General features: G+C 27.2%; 1 protein-coding gene across 2 annotated transcripts in view; it reads right to left on the bottom strand.

Moving 5' to 3' along the window:
* Positions 1-1,765: 1,765 nt before the first annotated feature.
* Positions 1,766-25,971, bottom strand: part of LOC136977654 (vasodilator-stimulated phosphoprotein-like) — a 66,695-nt gene continuing 42,489 nt past the window's right edge. The window contains exons 3-11 of one of the 2 annotated variants that reach the window (XM_067273186.1): positions 22,290-22,461; positions 21,955-22,057; positions 18,435-18,499; positions 14,896-15,248; positions 11,977-12,071; positions 11,839-11,872; positions 11,542-11,654; positions 6,765-6,904; positions 1,766-2,665 (exon numbers count right to left, since the gene is read on the bottom strand). In XM_067273186.1, coding sequence (XP_067129287.1) covers positions 2,637-2,665; positions 6,765-6,904; positions 11,542-11,654; positions 11,839-11,872; positions 11,977-12,071; positions 14,896-15,248; positions 18,435-18,499; positions 21,955-22,057; positions 22,290-22,461 — 1,104 coding nt within the window. In that variant the 3' untranslated portion in view covers positions 1,766-2,636. The remainder of the gene's footprint in view (positions 2,666-6,764; positions 6,905-11,541; positions 11,655-11,838; positions 11,873-11,976; positions 12,072-14,895; positions 15,249-18,434; positions 18,500-21,954; positions 22,058-22,289; positions 22,462-25,971) is intronic. The other variant, XM_067273191.1, reaches the window with a different exon arrangement.

The raw sequence follows: 25,971 nt of genomic DNA, 5'->3' as shown, positions 1-25,971 counted from the left end.
ATAGAGTATTTGCATAGAGAATAATTCTTGTAACAAATTATTATATGTAATATTATTACTCTATAAGTATACACTGTTATGTTATGTATATTAAACATTTTCAAATACAATAGCAACAGATACATTAAACAAATTATATTGACACAGAAACATACTATACATTTTTATAATTAAATAACACATTTAAAAATATATATGAAAAAAATTTAAAGAAAACTGGACATACATTTATTGCCATATCAAATCTTAAAAACACAGTAATAAATTTTTTTATAGTATGTTATTCACACTATTTTGTCTAATATCAAGTAAATAATAAATTAAAGAATCAATAAAACTCAAGTTAGAAACAACACTAGACAATAATACATTTTTAAAGATTTTAGAGTTTTATACATTGTAAATATTTTAAAATTTTTCAATATTCTATGAGTACAAGTTTTTCATGCATTCTGATATTGAATATTGATTTTCAGATTTCTCTGTGCTTATATTAACATATTATAAAAGAAAACACAAAATACAAATAATTTTTAATTTTTAACTTAAATTTTTTTTTAAAATATGGCCATCCTAAATGACTAATCAATTATAAGAATCATAATGTTACATTTTAAATAATGGTACGGATTCTTATTCTTTTCAAATTTTAACAAAAATTTTGTGTAAAGGTTTTTTAATTATTTAAGTTCCTCTCAATTCCCTCCATATTTAAAAAATAAATAAAAATATATCAAAGTACTATTTTATTGATATTATATTTTAAACCTATTTGGAAAGAATTAAATTTTACATTTGGAAGCACAAACTATCATAACAATATTAAAAAATTTATGTATTTTAGAGATTTTGTAAAATTTTATTGCACTAAAATAGTTTTTTAATTTAACTAAATTATCATCAGTAATTAAAACTAGTAAACTCTCAACATTTTGATCTCTTTCTAAAAATATTTTTATGATAAAATAATAAAAGGATAGTTCTAAGAAACTTTATAATCAACAAATTTTTCTGCTATAAAAACTCATTGTTCCAATAGGAATTTTCAAAATTTGATAACAGCAAGGTAATTCACATCTAGAATCTGAGCACATGTATAATAACATTTTTGAGCACAATGGATGTGTACAATAAAAAGTACACAACATAGAAACTTATTGTCATTTTTCCATAAAAACTAAGGAATATATAACAATTAAATAATATACAGTTAAATTTTTAATTATAAATATATAATAAGAATCATTCAAGTTTGGTTTCAGCATTACACAATTATTGACTACATTTAGATTCAGATGACAATACATTAAAATATCTTTGGGCAACATGAACAGATTTATGGTACAGTCTTGTAATCTTAACTAATTTATACAAAAAACAATTATTTTAAATGAGACATTACAGTCTCAAATTTTATCAAAATCATCTGAATAATAATAATTACAAACATTAATAAATATTCTATTTAAACAAGAGTTAATATTAATTTTCTTTGTTATATTTCAGAAAATATGAATTTTTAGAAGTATTATATAAAGACTCAAATATATAAATAATATTTATATGAAGTAAGAGAGATAGAAGTTTAAATGCACATTTATAGATATTTATTGATATTTTAAATGGCATTGTGCAATAATAAATAGTACATGATATAATAATTTATTGTTAAACTTTCAGGAATATTTGTCATTTCCTGTATTTAATATTTTAACATTTCTAAACAACTTTGCAATATGAATCTGACCAAATATTGCGATAAATTTTAAAAAGTTTACATTGAAAAAAATTCATTATGAATAAAACATTAATTTCTAATTTTAACTAGGAGGTAAAATTCCAAAAATTGAAAACTGGCAGTAAAATTGTACAATTTTTAATTCTGTTAACTGTAAAAAAATTCAATATCTGTCTTTTATGTTTCATATAAAAGATTAAAAATATATATACATATATATTATTGAAAAACTCAAACATAGTAAATAAAAAGTACACTCAATTTTTCCATTATCTTAGGAATTCCTTGTTGCATTGTAGCATTTATTCTCAAAAATTTTCTTCAAACTTTTAAGATTTCCACTTATAACATTTATAATGCTTATATACTTATAGTCTCAAAATACATGCTTTTGATAAATATTTTGCATCAGCAATTATAACATTATGGACCAGTTAAATACTTTCTCACACCTGTTAATTAAAACATTTTAAAATTAGATTCTGAATTTAAGTTTAGATTACTGAGACTGTACTATAATTCTTTTGAACCCAAAAGCAAAAAAAGTTTTTCAATCAATAATAAATTTCTTTGGTTTTGTTTCACTATTCTATGGCATCATTTTACTGTACAATACAATATAGTTTGTATATAACAAACAGGCATTATTTCTATATATTAATTAAATCTGTATTATACAATACAGATTATACTTCCATTATATTGGCAACAATATGAAGGCAATCTAATAAATGTTTTCTTATAAAAAAAACTCAAAGTTTTGTTTGTAAATAACCTTTTACATATAATTTCAAAACTGAAAAAGATTTAAACATCCAGTTTTTTTCTTAAATGAATTAACCAATCTTCTTAAGTTACAAGAATCAAAGGCAAACTGATTCTTCTATAAAACAGATTTTTACCTCCTGTTCAATTCCATTCTTATAGCTGTAAATATAAATGAATTAAAAATTTAGTAGAATAATTTGCTAACAAAAATTGGTACTGATTATTTAAATTTCTTCACACTTTTTAGTAGTGAATAAACATAAGTTTATGAGTATATGACAATTAGTCTTGTTTTATGTGGGTTGCATACCAGTAGGTACTGAATAAAACAAAACTTCATGTAAATTTGTGCTCCACTCCAAATAGTCACAGACAATTGCTTACACACATATGCTATAGCATTTACGATAAACAAAAACACATTAAAATGCATTTAAAATGTTTTATTTATGTTTTTACTGCAACAAATACATTTTTGAACATGCAGTCTAATAAAAAATTCTCTCTATCAAGTACAGTACAGTACTTTAGAAAAATCCATGCAAAGCAAAGTATTCACACAGTTAATGACATTCAACAGTTTTCATATCAGTGAGCAAAAACATTAAGATAGTAGAGAGGTTGCAGCCAAAGTTCAAACATTAAACTTGTACGGCAAGCAGAAGTACATGTTTGACGTTTGAACTCCAAGTAAAACATGTTGCGCCACACGTTCACGTCACACACTAACTCATGGGATATCCTTGAAATATGGCAGAACATGTTTAACAATAACAAATGTTACTAGTGAAGGTAAATAAAAAAATTAAACTATTTTAAAGTATTTATAGGATGTTTAAATAACACTAAATAATTATTTTTAATTAGCATCGTGTCTCCTACTGTATGATCGGACGATGAACTACCTCATACTTTTGTTGAGGGAAGTAGTGGCTTATGTAAATGCAAAAGCAGCTCGGAAAATTATTTTTAGAAAATTTACAAACGTTGATGGTAGAAGATGCTGCGAAAGAACAAACCTACTCCTACAGAATTATGATAAGCTATTATGAACACAAATATATGTAAATTCTATAGGCACTTCACATCACTTGCAAAAAAATTGAAAAAATAAATAATTTCTGGATTAAAATCATCTGTTTCTTTACATTATTATTCATAAATGCTTAAATAATCATTATTTTAACCCCAAACACAAAAAAAAAAAAAAATGAAGAAGTTTAAGCCAAACTTCTACTCGCCATGCTAGACATAATGAATGCTATTATCAACCTTCTAGAATTGCGAGATGATGGCACTCGACATCCAACTTTCACGTTTTGGGCTGAAAACATTGGCAGCAACCTCTCTAGTAACAAAATTGAGCACAATTCAAAAACATTTCAAACTACTCATACCAAACAACTGTGCTGTATAAATCAACCCAAATAAGCATATACAACAGAAAATAACTGAGTTAATAATTATAAAGCTATAAAGCAAAATATAATCCAACTAATTTTGTAGGAATCAATTAACTATTGACAACTGTTTTCAACACTATGCATTATTTTCAGAACCATTACTTGAAAATTGTCATTCTATTTTAATGCATGGTTATTCAAAGTGAAATGATGTTCTGAAAAAATGCATTTGATTATTCAAAACATTCTATATTAACATAGAAGCTTTGTTAGAAACACATTCAAAGCAGAAACTTACTATGAATATTAAGCATTTTCTAAAAGTACTCAATACCCATAGGTCAAACCATGGGTGTAGGTCTCAAAACTTTCATTACAGAATCTTTACACCTACTTTTAGACAAATTTGGATAAGCTCAAGTGTATGCTTAGGATGTTCCGGATAAAAATTGTTACTGCAATAATCTGATAATGAAGCAAAGAAGCTTTTAAAATATTTACTAAGATTTATTAATTAATCCCTTATAAAAAAAAACAAGTTGGATATTTTTTAGCTTTATAATTATGAAAATATGAAGTTGATATATGTGTCAGCTTTGAGACTGGAAAAATGATGAAAAGGAATGTATTAGAATTCTAGATAAAGCCATGATAATAGAATTTGCAATTATAATATATTTTCATTTATTGACAACATGATTTCAATAGATAGTCACATATCTCTGATTAGTAGACCTTCTTTCTAAATGAAAACAAACTTGAAACTGAAAAAGGATAAGAAATTTACGATCACCCACTCCTCTACAAAGCAAGCTCTTGACACAGAATTGGCTTATCTTAAAAAAGTCACAGCAGAGCATGGGTACCCTTCATTAATACAACGTATGACCAAACAACAGCATCAATGGGCCACCTCTGCAGCACAGACGAAGGATACCTACAACCAAGACAAACAAACAAGGCTCCCAGTCATTTTCAACCCATACGTTAAAGGAATATATGGAGAAATAGCCAAGAAACAACAATTACAAATGATCTGTAGAACAGACCCCACCATAGCAGACATCCTAAAAAACAAGAAAGATCCCCCAGGTCGCAACAGAATGTACGGCATATATTCTATCCCTCTAGTGGATAACAGATGGCAAAAATAACTCATCTACACTGGTTCTACTAAGCACTCGTTAAAGACCAGATTAAAAGAACACCAAGCTGATCTACAACATAGAAGGCTCACTACAGCCCTAAGTATTTATGCAACAGACCAGGATATTGAGGTGGAACTCGACAAAGCTAAAATTGTCGCAACCATGCCCCACCCTGAGCGCACAAAATGGTTAGAAGCTATGGCTATTTATAAAATGAGCCACACTAATAAATGCATTAACCAAAAAGAGGAGCTCAACCTATCACCAGCCTGGCAACTCCTCCTTGACAAATATCAGTAATAATTTGACACCGGAGCACAAGGCGCATGTCCGTCGGAGCAGAAATTGGCAAATTTTTCGATTTGAAATTTGTTCTATTTTTTCTGAAGTATTCCATTTCCACCTGAAGAAGAACTTCAAAAAGTTCGAAAACGTGTGTGGGACGATTTTCTATAGGATAAACGCCGATAACAGGTTCGATTTTTGATTGTAAGTGTAATATACTTCCAGTGTTAGTAAAGGGTTGAACAATATTGAAATTTATGATTTTTTTTTTCTATGAACAAGAATCTTTTTACAAATGTGTTTTCTGTGCTATACTGTTTTTCAAAACTAATTTTTTATTGAATTTTTGATTGTTGGAATTTGGATTTGCACACAGCAAATCCAAATTCCAATCAAAGCAGTTTAAGGTATAAAAAGATGTAAAAAATAAAAAAAATTTTTTATCTTTACAACTGATCAAGATCCCACCAGTTAATGGAGTTTCCTTTGTAATAAAAATATTTAACACATTTATTATCACCTATGCACAATTTGAAACAAATATTTAATTCAATATTATATAGTGTTCTCTCCAGAAATTTTTAGCAGCTAGATGGAACAAAGATGTAGTTGAGTTGACAAAAGGAAATTATTAGATAAGTACACTTTAATTATATACCTGCTACAGATAAGTTAAGTTAATAGTTAAAAAAAATAGAGGGGCACTAGAGGAATTTGAGAGATGAAATTTTATAGCAGATATGTTGATATGATTATTTGGAAGAGGAGAGTAGAGGTTGAATATTTTAACAAAAGATTTTCTGATAAAACTTTAAAATTAATTAAAAATAAAAAAGTGAGATATAAATCTAAAAAACAAAGTCTAAGTTGAAAAAAGTATTAAAAGCATAGGACAAGGGTATTATAGGACAAGAAAAAGACACTTTCAGACCAATTTAAATTTAATTGAAGGATTCTTATAAGTATAAAATAAAAAGAATTTGAAACAAAACAGCAGAATGATACTTCTTTCATTGACTTGGATTCCTACATACAGAGTTAGGATGTTAAAAAGAATAAAAGCATGGAATTGGAAAGAGGGCATCTGAAAGGATGACTCTACGAGTAGAAAGATATGCTTGCATGGGAGAGGAGAAAGGGGCATGCTTCTCTCACACAAGGATAGTTTGACAGTTTTCTTGGTATTTCAGGTTTTCCATAAGGTAACTGAACACTGCCATATATAAACATATCCTTTTGTGAGATATGATTTTAAATATAGTTTATTTTAAAAAATGAATGGAAATGAAGAGTTTCACTATGTAGAATTTTAATTTTATGAACAGTTTTGAAAAATAAATTGTATCTGGAAAACAAGAAATAAAGTACTGCATTGGTTACATTCAAGTAATTTTAGTTAATTAAAATAATTATAATAATTACCTTCAATTATATCTTGTTTTATTTTATTCATTTCCATCCTTATTTCACTTAAAATCTCTTGTTTTAAACGTTCTACATCAATCATATCAATATTATTGGTCTTCAAGTTATCTGTGTCACCTATTGAACCTAATGTGTGCCTAGAAAAATCAGAAACAAAATTAATACATTTATGAAAAAGTTATAATTCTAAAATTACAGGCATTATTTTCAATCAGACAATAATAATCACTATTATTACCAAATTAGCAATTATTAAGTCCCAGGTATATATACAATTCTTAGTTTATTAAAAATAAGATTCAAAATAGTACTGGAATTTTAAATTTAACAAATAAGTCATTACTAACATTAAAAAAAGCAAATATTTATATTAAATCAAAAATATTTCTGATGAAATGTTGATCATTATCAACTATTAATTAAACATAAATATAAAAACAATACAAGGTTGGAATAAGATATTCTTTCCTACTATTGTATAATATGTTCAAATAAAATATTATTACTAAAAATTATAATTATTTTATGTTAATTCAGGAATCATGCAAAATATAATTTTTAAATCCTGTTTCCCTATCCCTATATATATATATATATAAACCAATCTGAATAATCAAATATTTATTATTATTTGTAGTAAACTTAATTACTACCTTATATAACTTATTTAGTTAATAATTTTATTTAATATTTATTATTCAACTTGTTTTATTTCTTTCTATATATTAATAAATTGATAAGGTAAAACAAAAGTAAAAAAAGGCAATTTACTAAATTCTACAAAATGAAACTTCAAACTTTTAATTTTGACTTTTACAGTACTTTGAAGTATATGTAAAATTTAAAGACTTCTAGCTTGCTCCAGCAGCAATTTGTTTATCAAATGTTTTCGACTATCTAAGTAGCCATCAACCGATGGCTACTTAGATAGTCGAAAACATTTGATTTGTTGCTGAAACAGGCTAGAAGTCTTTAAATAATACTATTATGTTAACTACAATAGATCAATCAATGATTGTTCTTGTTTTCACTTACTGCAGAATTTTATTTTATTGTAATTAGGGACTGCAATTGCTGGATCCCTCATCCAGCAATCCAGCTGGATCCAGCACATTCTTCGGCCTGCTGGATCCGCAAATACTCAATTAACTTTCTATTGATAAATAATGGCGCAAAAGTCTACATTGTTGGCGTTGCCACTTTGCTATGTGCACTATCGCTCGGTGGCCGTTCAATGCGGCACGTGCTACACCCCCTCTCTACACCACAATGTCCGCCCTTTTGCCTCTGCTGATCTAATTGCCAGTACTTTCCACTCTTGCTAAATAAAGTGTCTTTGCACTAAATAAAATAAGTAACTCCTCTCCTAGTCCTGGTGCATAATTCTAATTTACGGTCAGTTGTGACGTCAATAAATGACATGATGGAACGATTTATGATTATTTGATGACCCTAAAACCAACTAACATAGAGGCAGAAAGGACCTTCTCCGCAGTGGGATGTATATACTGTTCATTAAGAAGTAGGTTGGGAGACAACACCATCAATACCATTTGTTTCTTGAGATCCTACTTCCAGAAAAGTCAAAAAAAAAAAAAAAATAACAGAAGTGATTGATTTAATTTTATTTAATCCTTTAAAATACTTTATTCAAGACAAGACTAATATTTAATAACTTCTACTCTAATTCTATTAAATAAGAGTTTTTAACTTCTATTCTATAAGTGGTTAGTGGGCTAGGCTAGGCAATTTTATTGTGAAAATTAGTGAGAAACTGAGACTACCTAGTTAGTTAAATTGTTAATTAAATTAATGAGTATCAGTATCTTAGATATATGATGATATGAATGTATGTGATTCATGACTGTGATAATAATAACTAATTACTTACTCACTACTTTACTAACACTAATAATTAAATTACCTATAAATAACTACAGACTGATATGTAGAGCCTATATAAGAAAACTGGTGAGACTGATAGCCACTTAGCCACTGATTATTCGTCCTTACATTATTATAATATATTAATATAAATTAACTAGTAGAATTACCTTTGCTATTATTTAACTTAAAGATTACATTATAATTATAATCTAACTAAACATTTAAAAGAAAAGAAAAGAAAAGAAACGAAAATACAAAACACGGTTTCCTCAAGATAGAACTAAAATATTATTATTGAAACGGCGAATATCATCACCTAAGAGAAGAACATGGCCCAATACCAAGACAACAAATACCAACAAAGGATAAAAGATTCGTACCCTTGGACTATTACATCCGTCTAAACTACCGAATGAGGTACGGACCAGCTTTTAACGGTATACAAGCTCTTACCAGGATTTAGAAGTTGGCTGAAGAGGGGCATCGGCCCGAAACGCGTTATGTAATAAAAAAGCGTTCCAACCGAATAAAAAGGATGAAAAATTCGCCCAGTGTTTAAGTTTACGTCACTACATTGTGTCTTCGAAAGAAAAGAAAAGAAACGAAAATACAAAACACGGTTTCCTCAAGATAGATATAAACATTTAAAGTTAATTATCTCTATCTCAAGTGTTAAACCGAACCAAAGTTAAGTTTACTACCTAAATGTGTAAGAAGTTTTACTGATTTATAGTGACCAGTCTAAATAATAAAAGTTTAAAACATTTTTTTTTTTAAACTTAAGATTTCTTTTAAAAAAAACATAAATTGCTGGATAGATAGACAGATAGATAGATAACACTTTATTGCACCGAAAATACATCTGTGCTGGATCCAGCTGGAATGATGTTAGTCCAGCAAAAATCCAGCTGGATTGAAAACACTACTGGATTGCAATCCCTAATTGTAATAGTACTCTTTTGGTTAAAAATTTTCCTATTAAAATGTTCAGATATGGTTAGTATTTCAAAAACATTAATAATTGTTTTGTTAAATTATTGAAAATTTTTAAAATTAAGAATTTACATATAAATAATAATGCTCTTATTAAAATAAATCAATTAGAATTGTTATTTCTAACTTTTTTTAAGCTTTATGTCTTTATATAACTATTTTTCTGTTCTAACTAACTAAGCTGAATTCTTGTTTAAATGTTTTAGGACTTGTCATACACCAATAGTGAGGCTTTTAAATTGTAGTGTTAATAATTATTTTATTAACAAAAATTTTTTACAATTTTAATTATTTCACTTCCCTTCAGCCTATTATGACAGAATACAAACATAATGGATACTAAAAGTATGTAAAGAAGAAATGACTTATTAACAGACTATATTAAGTGCTTTAAAATAAATTATGATATGATATATACTCTAAGATGAATAATTTTTTTACATTTTTAAAAATATTTTAACAATTTGCATGGAGCCACATTGAATTTGTTATATGGTATTATGTTAAACATATAATATACCATATAACTGAAAGCAATATAGTTTTAAATTTTAACAGAATGTTATCTAATATAAAGATCTGGATTTTAACTGAATCCAATTGCCCTGTTTTTCTACCACTTCAAGAAATTGTGTTGGTACAGATTTGTAAGGGGTGCCCACAAAGTATTCCAATTTGACAAACATGTAGTAAACATAGATGAATAGATAAACAATTGACAGTAATATATAATATGTAAGTATTGTAAAAAAAATTGTTTTTTATATCATATTTACCACACCTCAATATGCAAACCATTGTGCTGTATGTGGCAAGCTGATTTAGATTCTTGGATATGAACACTGTCACAGAGCAGGTGAGAAGGCACTACAAGAGAGTAGACCTATTCCAAGGGTCGGAAAGTGCGGCTCACGAGCCGCATGTGGCTCTTTGCATAGCTATTTCCAGCTCTTCGGACATAAACTCCAATCTCACCTCATCTCAAGCAGCCTTATAACTTATGATATAGAGATAGAGCCACCGAACAAACTTCAACTCGTACGGCATACTCTACCATTCTTTAGCCCATCCGCACATGACCACTCGCGTTGATCAATATGAATCTCACGCGAGTGGTAGCATTTAAAGCATATCTATATATATAGCCTATTGAACGCATGTCCATCCGTCCGTATAACGTTATGCCGAAAACGGCCACTAGAGGCTACAGTATAAATTGTTATTATTCCTTTGGCTGATATTCAATAACAATATAAATAATTCAGTATATTTGTAATAGGAATTTATTATTGTCACGGAATGCCTGTAAGGCACACTAGGGGGCATCCTTCAACACAGTTGGTCAGCAATCGTCCAAGCAGTTAAGCATCGATGTGGCTCTCTGATACTTTTGGTATCTTGTTTACATGACAATTAGGCTCTTGTCACTTGACAAACTGCCAACCCCTGACCTATTCCAATACTAGACTTGAAAGATGGTGTCAATGGACTGAAGAAATTTTTTTATTTGAAATTATACAATAGGTATTCCTAGAATTCAAAAAATGTTCATACTTGATTTTACTTTGGAATATTATTTCTTTCTGTCGAACAAATCTGAAGAAGGGAGGTAAAAAGTTCCAAAAATATTTACTTTTAACAAATTTCACATATATATTCATCTATATTATATTTATTCTAACTTTTACTTTACTTTCTAAAAAGAAAATCACATCACACAAAAGTTTAAAATCAAATCTAATTTTTGTTCATTTTGTAATATTTTTTTCAATTCATTTCTGAAGATATTTATTAAAAATATTTGAATGTTTAAGCATTTAATTTTAAATTTTATTTTTATTAGAATATATGAATTCTGATACAGAAACTTACTTAAATCTTGAAATGAGCTTACCTGCGACCAAGTTTTGGTGATTCAGGTCCATTACTAGAAACTGCTTTGCTAGGACTATTTTCATTACATGATGACTGCCTTTCCCATGACCTTTTATCTAATGTCTCCATATCCTATAATGGAAAAACACACAAAACAAAGAAAGAAAAAAAAAACTAATTTCAAAAAAAGCATTGTTATAAAAATTTCTATTAATAAGAGTGTCAATACTTTACACAAAACATATTAATTGTAAATTTCGTTTGGAAATTTTTTAACTATTTTAAACAATAATGAAAATTAATGCATTGTACATACCTGTCCGCTTTGGTTATTTTCAGCTTGGGCTCTTCTGAAAAATTAATGTTTGCTATGTTTAACTGTAAATAACATATAAAATCACTAATCTTTTAATAAATTTCCTATAGTAATTTATTTTTATACCATGAAACCCACCTCCTGGCAAGAGTTTTGGCCATTTCATCCATCATACTTGCCATTCCTCCAAGTGATGGACGAATTTGTTCCACAGAAGAATTTCCTTCATTTCCCTGGTAAAGTATGTATAAAAATTACAAATCATAATTAATAAAGTATAAAAAGTCACTAATAAAAAATATGTAAATAATTTCTTAATAAATCTAAACCAATTTTTAAAAATATTTACTTATTAAAATATATAATTTATAAGTTAAATTAAAATTAAATTTTATTAATTTCAATAAAAATATAACCAAAATTTAAGTGAATAAGCATCAATAATTAAAATCATTTAGTATATAAGTGCTGGTGATTATGAAAATTCACAAATAGTAAATCATTGAATTTCTTTCACAAACTATTTGTAAAATTTTACAATTACATAAAAAAATATTTTGCAAGAGAAAATATATTTGTATTCTTGTTTTATAATCATAAAAACTATACTTTTTTGATTTTAAAAAGTTAAAATTTAAAATATTCATATTGTCATTTATGATATTTAAAAGAATTTGTTCTCTTCTATACATTTAGTTAATAGAACTTTAGACTTTTGAAGTTGAATCAATAAAGATTCAAAGAAATTTACAAATACATTCTGTGTTTTTGATTTTTCTTCATTCCTTACTCTAGTCATAAAGACTAAACCAAAGCATAAATTTATTTTTACAATTCAACCTATAATTACTACACTTTTTAATCAAGCAGTGGAACATTCCTTATCTTTAACAGCAAAACCAGAATTTAGTGGACACTGTGTTTAGCAAACAAAAGATCTGGTCCTACATTAATAATGGGACTAGTAATGTATTTTCCTATCCCTTTTTTTCCTACTCACAATTTCATAACTTTTCTATTCTCAAAACTTCTTATTAAGCAAACAGTACAATGGATTGTATATTTCTGATAAAATATAATTGTATCTTTGTGCAAGTTTCATAGAATTTCTTTGTCCCCTTAAACTTACCAAATGAAGTTTTCATAATTCCATTTTTAGACATTGGCATTTTTAAAAATTTTATTTGTTCTTTACTTATTCTTATAAAGAAGACAAAACCAGTAAATGACCTGATGCAACAATTTTACTTAATTTTTGCAATGATGATATGCATTTTGAGTAGCTTTAGCACTCCTCTTCAAGTATCTATTTCTTAATATAGTTAAATATATTTCTTTTGACAATATTTCTCATAAAAAGCATTTAATCTCCAAACCACACATCTTAATAAAACTGCACTTATCATTTCCAATAATATTTACTTGAACAAGAATTTTTAAATCCAAAAATAAACATTTTTATTCTAAAACCAATTTAAGGCTTCCAAATAAATAAAACTATATAATATTTGGATGTACAATGCAATTTATTATTCGGAGGAACAAATTGATTTTAGAACATAAATGCTTATTTTGGATTAAAAAAAATCTTGTCCAAGTAAATACAGTGATACCTCGGTTTTCATCAATAATCCGTCCAAAAACAATCGACAAAGTTCAAAACCGATAAAAATCAAGGCAATTATTTCCATATGAATCAATGTAAATCCAATTAATTCGTTCTAGACACTCCAAAATACATACCAAAAGAACATTTTATAGAGAATTAATATAGCATTAAATACTAAAAGCAATAAGAAATTAACATAAAAGACTAATTAGCATAAAGATTAAAGATAAGACAATTAACATTAAGATGAAAGCAATGGAATTGTTCAGCTAGACACACGGGGTAATGTCTTATCTTGTAGAAGCTAGTGAGCTTTTAGCCTATATCGCCCCATGGTAAAGTGTGAAGTAATTGTCATGTAATAGTAATTGTATGCATTTATGATGGTCGTATTGAGGGGAATAATGCCTTCCGGGAAATCTGTTTAAGGGTAACTGGCCCCTATTCAGGTGTTACAAACGTGAAGAAAACCCAGAAAACTTCACATGGCCAGCCCGCCCTGGCGAAGCATAAAACTACAACCGAACTCCCAGTGTTCAGGGAACAGAACCATTGGCCAATGGTGGGCCGTCGCAGGGTAATGTTCCCACAACAAGAAATAACTGCACACTGTGCCAGAAAATGCTTGGGTCGCTCTTTGTTTTCGCAAAATTAGCAGAGAGGTCACTTGAGCACGCTGACGAAATCAGAGAGAAATTTTTCGAAAAAAAATCAATGAAAACCGAAAGAGATGATAACCAAAGTCAATGAAAACTGAGATATTACTGTATTGTTAAAAATGATAAGTGCAGTTTTATTAAGATGTGTAACTTAGATATTAGATTTCTTTTTAAGAGAAATGACATTGAAAGGGATATATTTAACTGTAGAAGATAAAGAAAGAAATTTCATTTAAGAAAACAGATGACTGAAGAGAAGTGCTGAAGCTACACAAACAACTCAAAATGAATATCATCATTGGGAAAAACAAAGTAAAAATATTGCATCAGGTCAGGTGCTGGTTCTTTCATCTTTAGAATATATAAAGATTACTAACAGTTCAGTTCTTTAAACTTCAAATTTTATCTGTTCTTTTGAAATTGCATTTTTACAAATGAGATGTAATATATTGATACAATGGAAGTATGTCTTAATATTATAACCAGTTAAATATATTGCATTAAAAACTAACTAGCAGGTAAGCCCAGCGTTGTCTGGGAAAAAAATAAGAACATTAAGATTATTACATTATTTCGTACTTCTAACTCTTCTATTATATTATATTATAGTATTTGATTTATACAACTACAAGGGTAACCTTACATAAAGGTTTGCTTGTAAGAATATTTATACTATATTTTGATACTTTTATAGTAAACAACATTATTGTACATTCTTAAATTTATAAAGTATTTATGATGTAATATTTTAATGTATAAATAAATCACATTGTAATAAAATTTTATTACCTTTTGTGATGATGTTTTTTTCAGTTTAGCATTAGCAAGAGCTGAGGCAAGAGACACAGGTGCTGTTGCTGAGGAATTAGAACTTGAGCTGGGGCGTGGTAATGTAGCACTGCTCCCTGGTAATGGTGGTGGTGGTGCAACAGGGACAGAACTTGAAGGAATACTTGGACCAGGTGGAGGAGGAGGTGGTGGTGGAGGTGCTGGTGCACTCATTGGTGGTGCTGGAGGTGGTGGTGGAGCAGGTGGAGGAGCAGAATTTGGAGGAGCAGATGATGTTCGGTGGTGACCAGCACTACCAGGTGAAATACCATTAGTTGTAGGTGTCTGTTGTGTTATTATTGGTTGATTAGAAACTATAATTTAAAAAAAAATTATTATTAGTAATAAATAATGAATCGTCAAGTTTCAAACTTATGATAATATTTATTAATTACATCAATATCAATAAAAAAGTTTTTGAGGAAGCAACAATCCTTTCAAATTTTATTAGTGTTAATTTTTCCTTCTTTTATCAAATCTTTTCACTATTTAGACATGAAGATTTAACAAAATTATGCAATTTTTAATAATGCAAATATTTTTATAATCATATTTGCATGTGGATGATCCACAGAAGTATTGAAATATAATCTATAAATTCAACAAACTGCTAAAACTAAAATAAAATCTCTGCATAACCTGAACCAGTGTATGTCTTGTACTGTACCGCCAAAGTGGTATCAAAAATATGGCACTTATTGATAAGCAATTCAAAAGGACCTTTTTAAATTTTTTCTTTTCCTTCATTTTACTTTCATTAGCAGTTTATTGTGAATATAATTATATAAAATATATAAAATGGAAGAAACAAAAAAATTGGAGAATATATTATTACAGTGGAACCTCACTTAATAAGCATAATTTGTTCCAGAATCTTACTCATAATGCAAAACTATTTTTCCCATATAAATTAATGGAAAATACAATAATGTGTTCCATGCCAAAAAAAATACTCAAATATTTTATGTATAACGTTTATTCAAAGAAAATGATACAATATGCATTGTTAAGAAGCATGTGAATCATCATCTTTTCTTCTAGCGCAGAATAAACCAACCTGAAATGAGAATTCGATTTACAGAAAAAAAAAAATCACAGATAATATGTCTGATAAACATGCCAAACGATATGCCAAATTCTTGGGCTATGCAAAAGCTATAATTAAATATTAGAAATTAATTAATTTGACTAGAGGTAGGCAGTTATGCTGCCATCTTGTATTAAATTTAATAATTATAAATAATTAATTTTTAATTTAGACATTTTTAAAATTTAATTTGGAATTGGTCATAAAATTTAATACGAGATGGCAGCATAACTGCCTATCTCTAGTCAAATTATTTAATTTCTAATATTTAATTATAGCCTTTACATAGCCCAAGAATTTGGCATATCATTTGGCATGTTTATTATATAACAGGCTATGGTTGTTGATGTTTATACGTAATATGTGTGAACACAAGTTTGGAAAAATGTATGATAACAAGTGACATTAAGATGCTAGCAGAACAAGTGCTAAATACAGACTGAAGGAGAATGTGTACAATCTGGGACTTCCTCTCTCTTTGTCACTCATTATGTGTAATGTTGCTCATTAAGCAAGTCATTTTTTTTTTACAATTTGTTTAGCTCATTAAGCAAATTACTCATTAAGTGAGGTTCCACTGTATATACTATCCATTAATATGGGTTTAAAAATCAATAGTTCACCTATTATCAATAGAGAATTAACATATAGCAAAATTGGTACTTGGTTTCTAAATACATAGTTCTCTGAAAAACCATTATTTATAGTGGAAGAATTACCAGAAACTCATCAGTTTTCAAGATACAAGGTTCAATTTCTTATATTTCAGCCAATAACGAGCTCAAGTTACTTTAACTCACTCCAAACAACGAAAAACAAATAGAAATGTCTAATATTGTCAAGTAAAACATGGATTCATTTATAGAAAATGAATGGGAAAAGATTAAGGGAAAGCATACACACACACACACACTGTAGATTAATTCTGCATAAATCTAGTAAAATTGATAGTCTTATCTTAAAATCCATCAATCAAAGCTTACTATTTATTTTCACTTAATTATATTTTCTACAGATTTTCTGATTTTGTGCCAAGTTTAATGCATACAGTATGAAGTTGGATATAGTTTAAAATGGAGAATACTATCTCTTTGAAAACATGTAAGTTGAAAGTAATGGCAATGCAACTGCAATGTAATAATAGTATAAACCTATACAGTATATTATATATACCTATACTCAATGAAAATACATAAATTTTAAAATAAAATTCTGAAGGATATTTTAAATCCACAGTTATGAAGAAGATTCTATTGTGCAAAACAACATCTCACATAATTTTTTGATTGTGTCATGTCAAAATTTTGCAACTCAAGTACCACGTAAACTAAGGGTTATGTATCTGTTTACAGTGAACAGGCAAGAGACCATTAGTTTTAGTTCATGGTATCCAAAATTCATTATAACCATGTAACAAAAGAACAATTAAAATGCATTGAAAGATACAATAATTCATTCAATATTCAGCAGAACTGCATTTATAAAAACCTTTTGTTGTCCTTTATTACTATCTAAGTTTGTACAACTTTGAAAAAAATCTCTAATAAATAACTAATATAGTACTGTACTTTCTAGTAAACAACAAATGTTTTCAAGTTATTAACATTATTCTGCTCATTCATATAAACTCAAGTGGTATACCAAATGTACTGTACACAAATAACAGTAACACTTGATTTAAGTGTTGCATTAAGTATTATTATTATACAATAAAAATTTGTTTCTTTTATCTATGAAGTAAACTTATAACAAGCTTGGGTATTTAGATCAAAATATGTTATAACTGAAAATAAAATGCAGATTTGCTCACTATAACTGAACTTGGAAGTTTTTACTACTTCATGGTTATTGCAAGTAAATCTTCATTTTGTTTTCAGTTAAGACATCTTTTCACCTAAATATTCCAAGTTATTGTAAGTTTGCTGTAATAAATTGAAAAATGTGGAAATATGCAAAAAATTTGGCCTGTCTGCAACTGTATTAACACTGTGAAAGAATAAGGATGTCTTTTTAAATGCAATGGATAATACATCCCAGATACTAAAATTTTTAGAAATTACATATAGTCATCCATTGTTAGTGATATACGGTTGATCATTAAAATTGAATATAGTAACAGTAGTAATGTGCAAATGTACTGTTCCTTTGTGCTCATTATAACTGATTTGACTGTATATGTATGTACGTATGCACTGTACAAACACACATTTTTCAGCATATAGTTCTGGATTGTCTTATACACTTTCCTTCTAAATATTCTCTAAAAATTTACCTCACTAATGTTACATCATCTCAGGTGGGCTGATTTTAAGTAGGGACACCAAGTATATAGTAGGGAGTCATTGTTTTCCTCAGATATGGTTTTCTTAAATTCATATGAAATTCTTACATTTAATAATTAAAAAAAACTTACTATTATTATTCATATGCTGTACTGATTGCTGTGGAGCCATTCTAACAGAACAATCATTTGAGGGCCTAAAGTAAAAAAAGGCTTAAATAAATACTTTTATTTAGAATATAAAATTATTTACTAACAGTATTCTTCCAAGAATTTAAATATTTAATAATATAATAATTGAATTTTATGTATTCATTTAATAATTTTATTTTGAAAAATACAGTACAATCCAGTTACTGTAATCACTGATATTATCACCAGCCATGTAATGTAATAAAAGTTATATTTCCCAAACATATAAGCTTAAAAATGCCTGCATATTTCTTATATTAGCCATAAGTTGAGACTGTGATAGCATAACTAATAACATATGCAATTGTTCAGTTCAATCAGTGCTTTAAATGTTATTTGTTTGCAGTACACTATATTAGATTCTTGCCATTTGCTATTTCAAGTGTAGAATAATAAATTGTAATTAGCATATTTTCTTGATTAAACCTTGAAGACATTTATTTTTAAAACATACATATTCCCTGGGTTTTTGAAGCCAAGGTTTATTATCCTGCAACAGGAGATAAGGGGATAAAAATTGAAAGAAATACTTTAATTATCTACAACATTTGAAATAATTAAAGTTTTCATAGTTAACTCAAATTATCTGATTCAGTTGATTACATTATCTTTTGCATCGCTTTTGATGTTCTTGTCAGAATGAGAGTCTTATCATCTTCTGGTTCAACTCATCATCTTGGCTGAATGACTGAAGTGGTTAAGATGCTAGCTTATCACTCTGGGGACTCAATATTGAATCTAGAGGGGTTAAAAAAACTCCAGAAATTTTTCGGGAATGTTCTGATCCAGATATACTAGGCTATACCTCACTACTGGCTACCTCCAATGTGCACCTGAAGAACCCACAATAGGCTTTAAAAACCTCCCCATTTTTCTCACAGGGCAGAAAGAGTAAAACAAAAACAATCACTCTAAAGTATATTATTCTATACAGTGCAATACTTCAACATGTTCTTATACTTTTCAATTCAGGGTTTAATCACGAAAATATGGTAAAAATGTCTAAGTCAAATTTTGCTAATTGCTTTGACATGTCCTTTTAATGTTAGTCAATAAAATCAGAATTTATTTACAGTACTTACTCTGCTTAACATTAGTCAGTTAGTTAATGTTATTAGTATAAATAAGTTCAAAAGTGATTACAATAATCTGATCTACTGTACTTGAATACCATTAAAATTTTACAAAATTTAGTAATAATTCATGAAATTTGTTTGTAATCTTTTACTAAATTTTAAACTAATAATGTTTATATAATTAATTTACAAAATTTTAAATATTTATCTGTTATCATTTACTTTGATAAACTGATTAATTTATATGCTGACAAAACTATAAAGAAATATTTTATGATATATGATTGTTATATGACAATTATAATCAAAATATTTAAATGAAATTGAAGAGAAAAAATTATTTGTTTAACAAATTTTTAATAGAAATAAATAGGCTCTTAAAATCAACATTGATAATATCTATTATACAGCCAAAAAATATAAAACCAAATACAAAGTTACAGAGAATAATAAAGAAAACTATTATATCTAAGATGTCAATGCTATAGCATATATGGCCAAACTTGTATGCAAACTACAATTTATTTATTTATCATCGTAAATATTCATAAAAAGTAGCTCCTATATTTCATTGTTGTTCTGTTTTTTTACTTTAGTTCTCTACAAGGGGAGGTTAAATAAATAAATAAAAAATAATTCCAACATTTTATTGTAGCAACATGTTGACTATGAGACATTTGAAAAATGTTAAAGAAAATTTTATATACATTCTGTAATGGTTCATAACAGAAATTGCTAATTGACATTAAAGGAAAAAATGTTTAATTTTTAATTTAATTTACTCTAACATTAAAGGTTCACTTCTCTAATCATTGTTTTCAGATTCAAACAGCTTAACTACATGTCAATTTTTAAAGATGAGTATTTCACATATTTTTATACAAAATCCCAAAAAATATTGCAACCCTGATGGTAGGTAATCTGATAAATAATATACATTTTAATATACAGTGTTCTCCTATGCCTTTTGGCAAGATCTCCATCTGGCTATTTTCCTATTTTAATATTAGTTATATTTCTTTTAAAAAACTGAATAAATTTCTAAGATTAGTCAATCTTAGTGCACAGCCAAAGAGAATAAGAGAAAAATTTTATTCAACCTTTTAATCAACTGTACTTTTAACTATTTTGTTTACTCTTTTTTACTTGTGTGTTACCACTGGTTTCCTTTTTCCTCTAAACATCTGTTATTTAAGAGATAAAAAAATTATATAATTGTCAATTAAAATTAAGTTTGTTAAAATTTTCTGGTTAATATATCTAATATTAAAATAGGAAAACAATTGTTAGTTAAATGATTCCATTGAGAACAAGATCATCATATTACCTATAATGCTGTTAATTAGTACTAGGTACAATTAAACTTTATACTTGTGTGTTAAAAAACTGGTCAGTCATTTCTTCTATAATCTGTTAATTTGAAGTTAAGAAAATCACATATGTGTAAGCTAAAATTATTCATAAGAAATTTTTCGTTAAAATGCTTATAAATATGTCTCAATTAAATAAGTAAATGTGCATTTTTGGAATAACAATTGTTGTTAAGAGCATGATCACCATATTATCTTAATATACAGTATATGTCAGAATTTTCTGCTTTTAGGTACAGTCTACATGTCTGATAATTATTTAAATATTATGTAATCGACAATTAACTTTGAATGTATTATATAATTTTAGACATCTACGTGAACTGTTAAACTGATGAGGGACTGTATAGTCTGAAATGCATTTCCAATGTAAATAAAAAGTGTATAGTTTTTGAATCCGATCTCTGACTATGTTTTTATCACTTGACCTATAAGGCATGATAATTCTGGAAAAATTAGCCAAATTTATGCCACATCAAGATATATTAATCACAGACAAGTAGTAAAAATATTTACGAGGAGAAATTATAGTTTTTGTTATTTATGACATACCAGTTTAATAGCATTTTTTGTTGTTATAAACTTACAGAGTACAGCAAATTTTACACAAAAATTTATAACAATTATTGAAAATATTTTATCTTTTTTTGAATTATACATTTACATTTGGTTTTTTTAAACACGTGGAACATTTTTTGAGTTCCAATCTAAAAAATCTCACAATTGGTTTTTTTTATTATAAAACTCAAACAAATGTTAATATAATCAATACAGCACATTTGTTAATTTTATACCACTATTATGTTTGTCTAGTGTTATAATTATTGTCTATCACACAATAAAATATTATGTGATAATACTATAAATAAAAGCTTTTTAATTATTATCTATTAAAATTTTAAAATTTTTATTAAGTACAATTAAAATTTACTTATTTAAAAATATGAACAATATGAAAATTTTGATGACTTTACATTACAGATAATAAATTATTTAATTGTAAATTTTTTTTACCATCCTCTTGGTTCGTTATTATAATCATCAGGTTGATACATTGGTTGCTGACATGGCATTGGTGGTGGTGGTGGAGGTGGTGGTGGTCTTGGTGATGTAGAACCTAAAATTAAAATTATTATTAATTATATTAAACTTTTAATAATGATTAGACTTTTTATTATTCACTAATATGTATATAAGAAAATTATAAATTACTATATAAAGCTTTATGATATGAATGTAATATTGAATGAACTGTAATAACTAAGAATAAAAATTATTAATAAATATAATAATTTTTAGACTTAAATATTTATTATATTAATAATATTAAACATTTTAAAGATATTTACTATTTTGATTTAAAATTTCCAAAGTTCTGAACATAGCTAAAGCAAATGCTTCTGCATCTTCACGACTACTGAAATTTAAGCCATAAACATGTCTGTTATCTCGCCATTGATGAAAAGTTGGAGTAGCTTGGTTGTACTTTAATCCTTTTAATATGGCACAATTTATAACTACCTGTTAATAGATCTTGAATTAATTAAAATATTTTTGTGCACTAATAAATATAAAAATAAAAGTAAGTTTATTATTCAATAATTAAATAATTTTACTTATTTGTCTCTCTTAAAAGATTTTTCAATATTTCAAGTATCCTTTAGAGCCTTTTATGAAATTTATTTAACTAATGCTTACTTAAATTCTGTTTAATTCAAGAAAAAACAAAAATTACAGTTTTATGCATTTGTTTAATTTAAATTTTATACATTTAAATTATTCTGTGTGTTAAGATAAAGACTACAGGTTGATATTCAAAAACCCGGCAACCTCCAAACCTAAGGAGTGCCAGATTTTTGAAAATGCTGGATTTTTTATGGTTATTTATGCTGTATATAATTTAACAGAAAAGGACTACCTGTATAATTCTTTAAAGAAAGAAAATTAAACACTAAATGAAAAGCAAATGAAATTTTAATGTTCATCAACTAAATAAAATAATTCTACAGAATTTTAGTTAGGTGCCCCCAGAAAACAGTGGTGTGCCAATGCAGTAAATTTGAAAATGTGCTTTGAAATCTATGCTGAAAATCTGAAGGAACTGGATTATTGATGATCGAATTTTTGAATGTCAACCTGTACTTTCAAAAACAAAAAACATTACTTAAGTAAGTTTCCTGTCAAATTAAAAAAGTATTAAACATCAAAAAAGGCTGAATTAAATAGCAAAACATTTATTCCGTTGTAATTTTTTTTTAAGTTAAACTAAGTAAATATTGAAAAACTAATAAGATTTTAAAATGTATAGAAACATTCAAAATCAATAGTTAGATATTTCATCAAAGTAAATTAATATTCAAATATACTCTCTTGTAAAGAAAACATATACTGTATTTTATTGATTTTAAGATGCCAATGATTTCAAAATGCACTATGAGTTTGAAATTATATTTTAAGTTTTTTTTATGGAAGAAAAAATTTTTAAATATCAATTTTATTATGTTTTGTTAAGTAACAAATTAAAGTTCCATTTCTATGCTCTCTTGTATAGTGAAACTGGTATAAATTGGACTCATACAGTACAAAATATTTCTTCCAGTTTGGCAGATTTGTTTCCATTTTGAACAGTTTTTTTTTTTTAATATAGAAAATCATTCCATTCCTAAGAACTTTTCCCATTTAAGCAAATTTTCATTTTATTAAGGTTCATTTTGAATAGGTTTTACTGTAGATACAATAACTTTGTTTATTTTATTATAATATATTCATTCTAATGTTGCATCATAATGTTGTTTTTAAAGATATTTGAAATATCAAAAAAAACAATTTAAATTAACTGAACACTTAATTATCAGCAAAGCTCATTTGAAGTAATGTAACTGTTATGCAGTGTAACCAAACATGTCTATTAATGGTGCATAATGAATTTTACAATCCAGGGACAGAAGTCATGCAACAAGCTATTTTTTAAGCCTCAGTTTGTTGCTATATTAAAAAAATGTACTCAAATTTACATTAAAATTATTAATAAAATAGAAAGAGACATTCTTTTTCTTTTAAAAGACCAATAATTTTATAATAAAATTATTTTCACAGTAGGTAAAACTTTCAAGCAAAAAGATAAAACTTGTATCAAGGACAAAAATCCTACAACACAAGAAAATTAGACAAAAGTCCTGTACCTTTGATTTTAGTATTGTATGGCTCCACTTTTGGCTTTTAAAACTGTTTTAATTCTTTGTGGAATGAAATAAATTAACTTCTCACATTCTAGGACAGTAATTTCTTCCCATACTAGAAGTATGTTTTCCTCTAAATCTTTCAAAGCTAAAATATTTTAGTTTCAGTTGTTTCTTCATTTTATCCCATATTTTTCCATAGAATTAAGGTCTGGTGAATTGCCAGGCCAATCTAATACTTTTATTTCCATGCTTTCAAAATATGATTTAGTTTTCTTGGCTTTATGGGCAGGTACACCATCCTGTTGATAAATGTACTCATCATTAGTAAAGCAGTATTTAGCAGTAGGTATAAGATTTTCATCCGGTATATTAATATAAACTGATAAATCAATATTTTGTCTTTACAATTTCTAAGCTCCCAAGTTGATAAGCAGTTAAAATTTCATACACCATAATACCTGGTGCAAATTTTATAGTCTTTGAAATGCAATTAGGATGATATTCCTCACCTTTTTCACAACACCTTTGCATTTTCCTCCTAAAATAGACAGAATCTTAATTTATCACAAAATATTGCTTTTTTCCACTTATTAATGTCCCAATCTTTATATTTTTTATACCACCTAATTCTCTTTTGTTTCATTGCACTTGTAAGCAGCAATCTCTTTTTTACTTGCTTAAATCAAGAGCCCATTTCTTTTACTCTCCGCCTTTTGTTTTTTCAAATATAACTTTTCTTAGTTATTTTACGCCACTTGCTAGTTAATATTTTAGCTGAATTTTTCCTAAAATTTCTTGTAAGACTTCTGAGAACTTTTGCCTTTCTAGTACAACATGAACTCACTGATCTTGGTTTGCACATCTAGTTTTCCATTTCTTTGTATTTTTTAATGATTCTACCCACAGTAGATATGTGACATTCAATTAATTTAGTTTGCTTATTTCTGAGTTGGAAATACCTTACGTCTTATAATAATCAACTCTCACATTCTTTTCCAATTGGTTTTCAATCAGAAACCATAGCTATATTTAAATAAATTTAAATTTTAACAAGTCCAATGTGAAAATTACTTCTGCTAATGCAAGTTAAAACACACAACGATTATTTTCTATATAAAATATAAAATTATTATAAAATAATTTTATGAATTTAACCAAAGTTGCAGGACTTTTTTCCTAGGTTGTACGTGATGACTTCTGACTGTGTTTTGGAATACAAGTGTAAGACATCATTGATTCTACATCTCTATTTTAGACCAGTTAAAATGAATATGAAAATATGTCTTAGAATCAAGGAAATTCAGTAACTAAAAAGTAATTAATGTTTCAAATTGTAAATTATGTAATAACAGTCACAAAAAAATTATTTTTATGTCCTACATAATAAATTACCTGGGATGTATATGATTTGATTTATACAGCCTTATTTTATACAAACTTAAAGTGATCTTATAACACAAGTATCTGCCATACTGATCTATTGCCACCATAACTGGCTATCAACTTTATTTCTGTCTATAACAACAGAAAAATTAAACATATCTTAAACTTGATTTTCTAAACTCTTTCTGTGCTAAAGAAATGGAAAATGTTTCTGTTTCCATTTCCATACTACTTTTCTTCAACAAGAAACAAGACTTGTTGAAGGTATACAAACTTTCTTTAAAGTGAATAAAAGCTGAATGATTGGCTCTCAAACCAATATTGTTGAATATTATATTATCAACTTAACAAAATGTTTTTTATTTACAGTATTTATTCAAATTTAAGATGCAACTGAAACACAAATGTACCTTAATTTCTACATGTTCATTTAAGATTTTTGTTTTTTGAAAACTAATGATGCAAA

This window comes from Centruroides vittatus, unplaced genomic scaffold (assembly GCF_030686945.1).
Source record: "Centruroides vittatus isolate TY-2023 unplaced genomic scaffold, ASM3068694v2 contig_1114, whole genome shotgun sequence".
Classification (NCBI taxonomy): domain Eukaryota; kingdom Metazoa; phylum Arthropoda; class Arachnida; order Scorpiones; family Buthidae; genus Centruroides; species Centruroides vittatus.
This window is presented reverse-complemented; position numbering and strand designations above follow the sequence as displayed.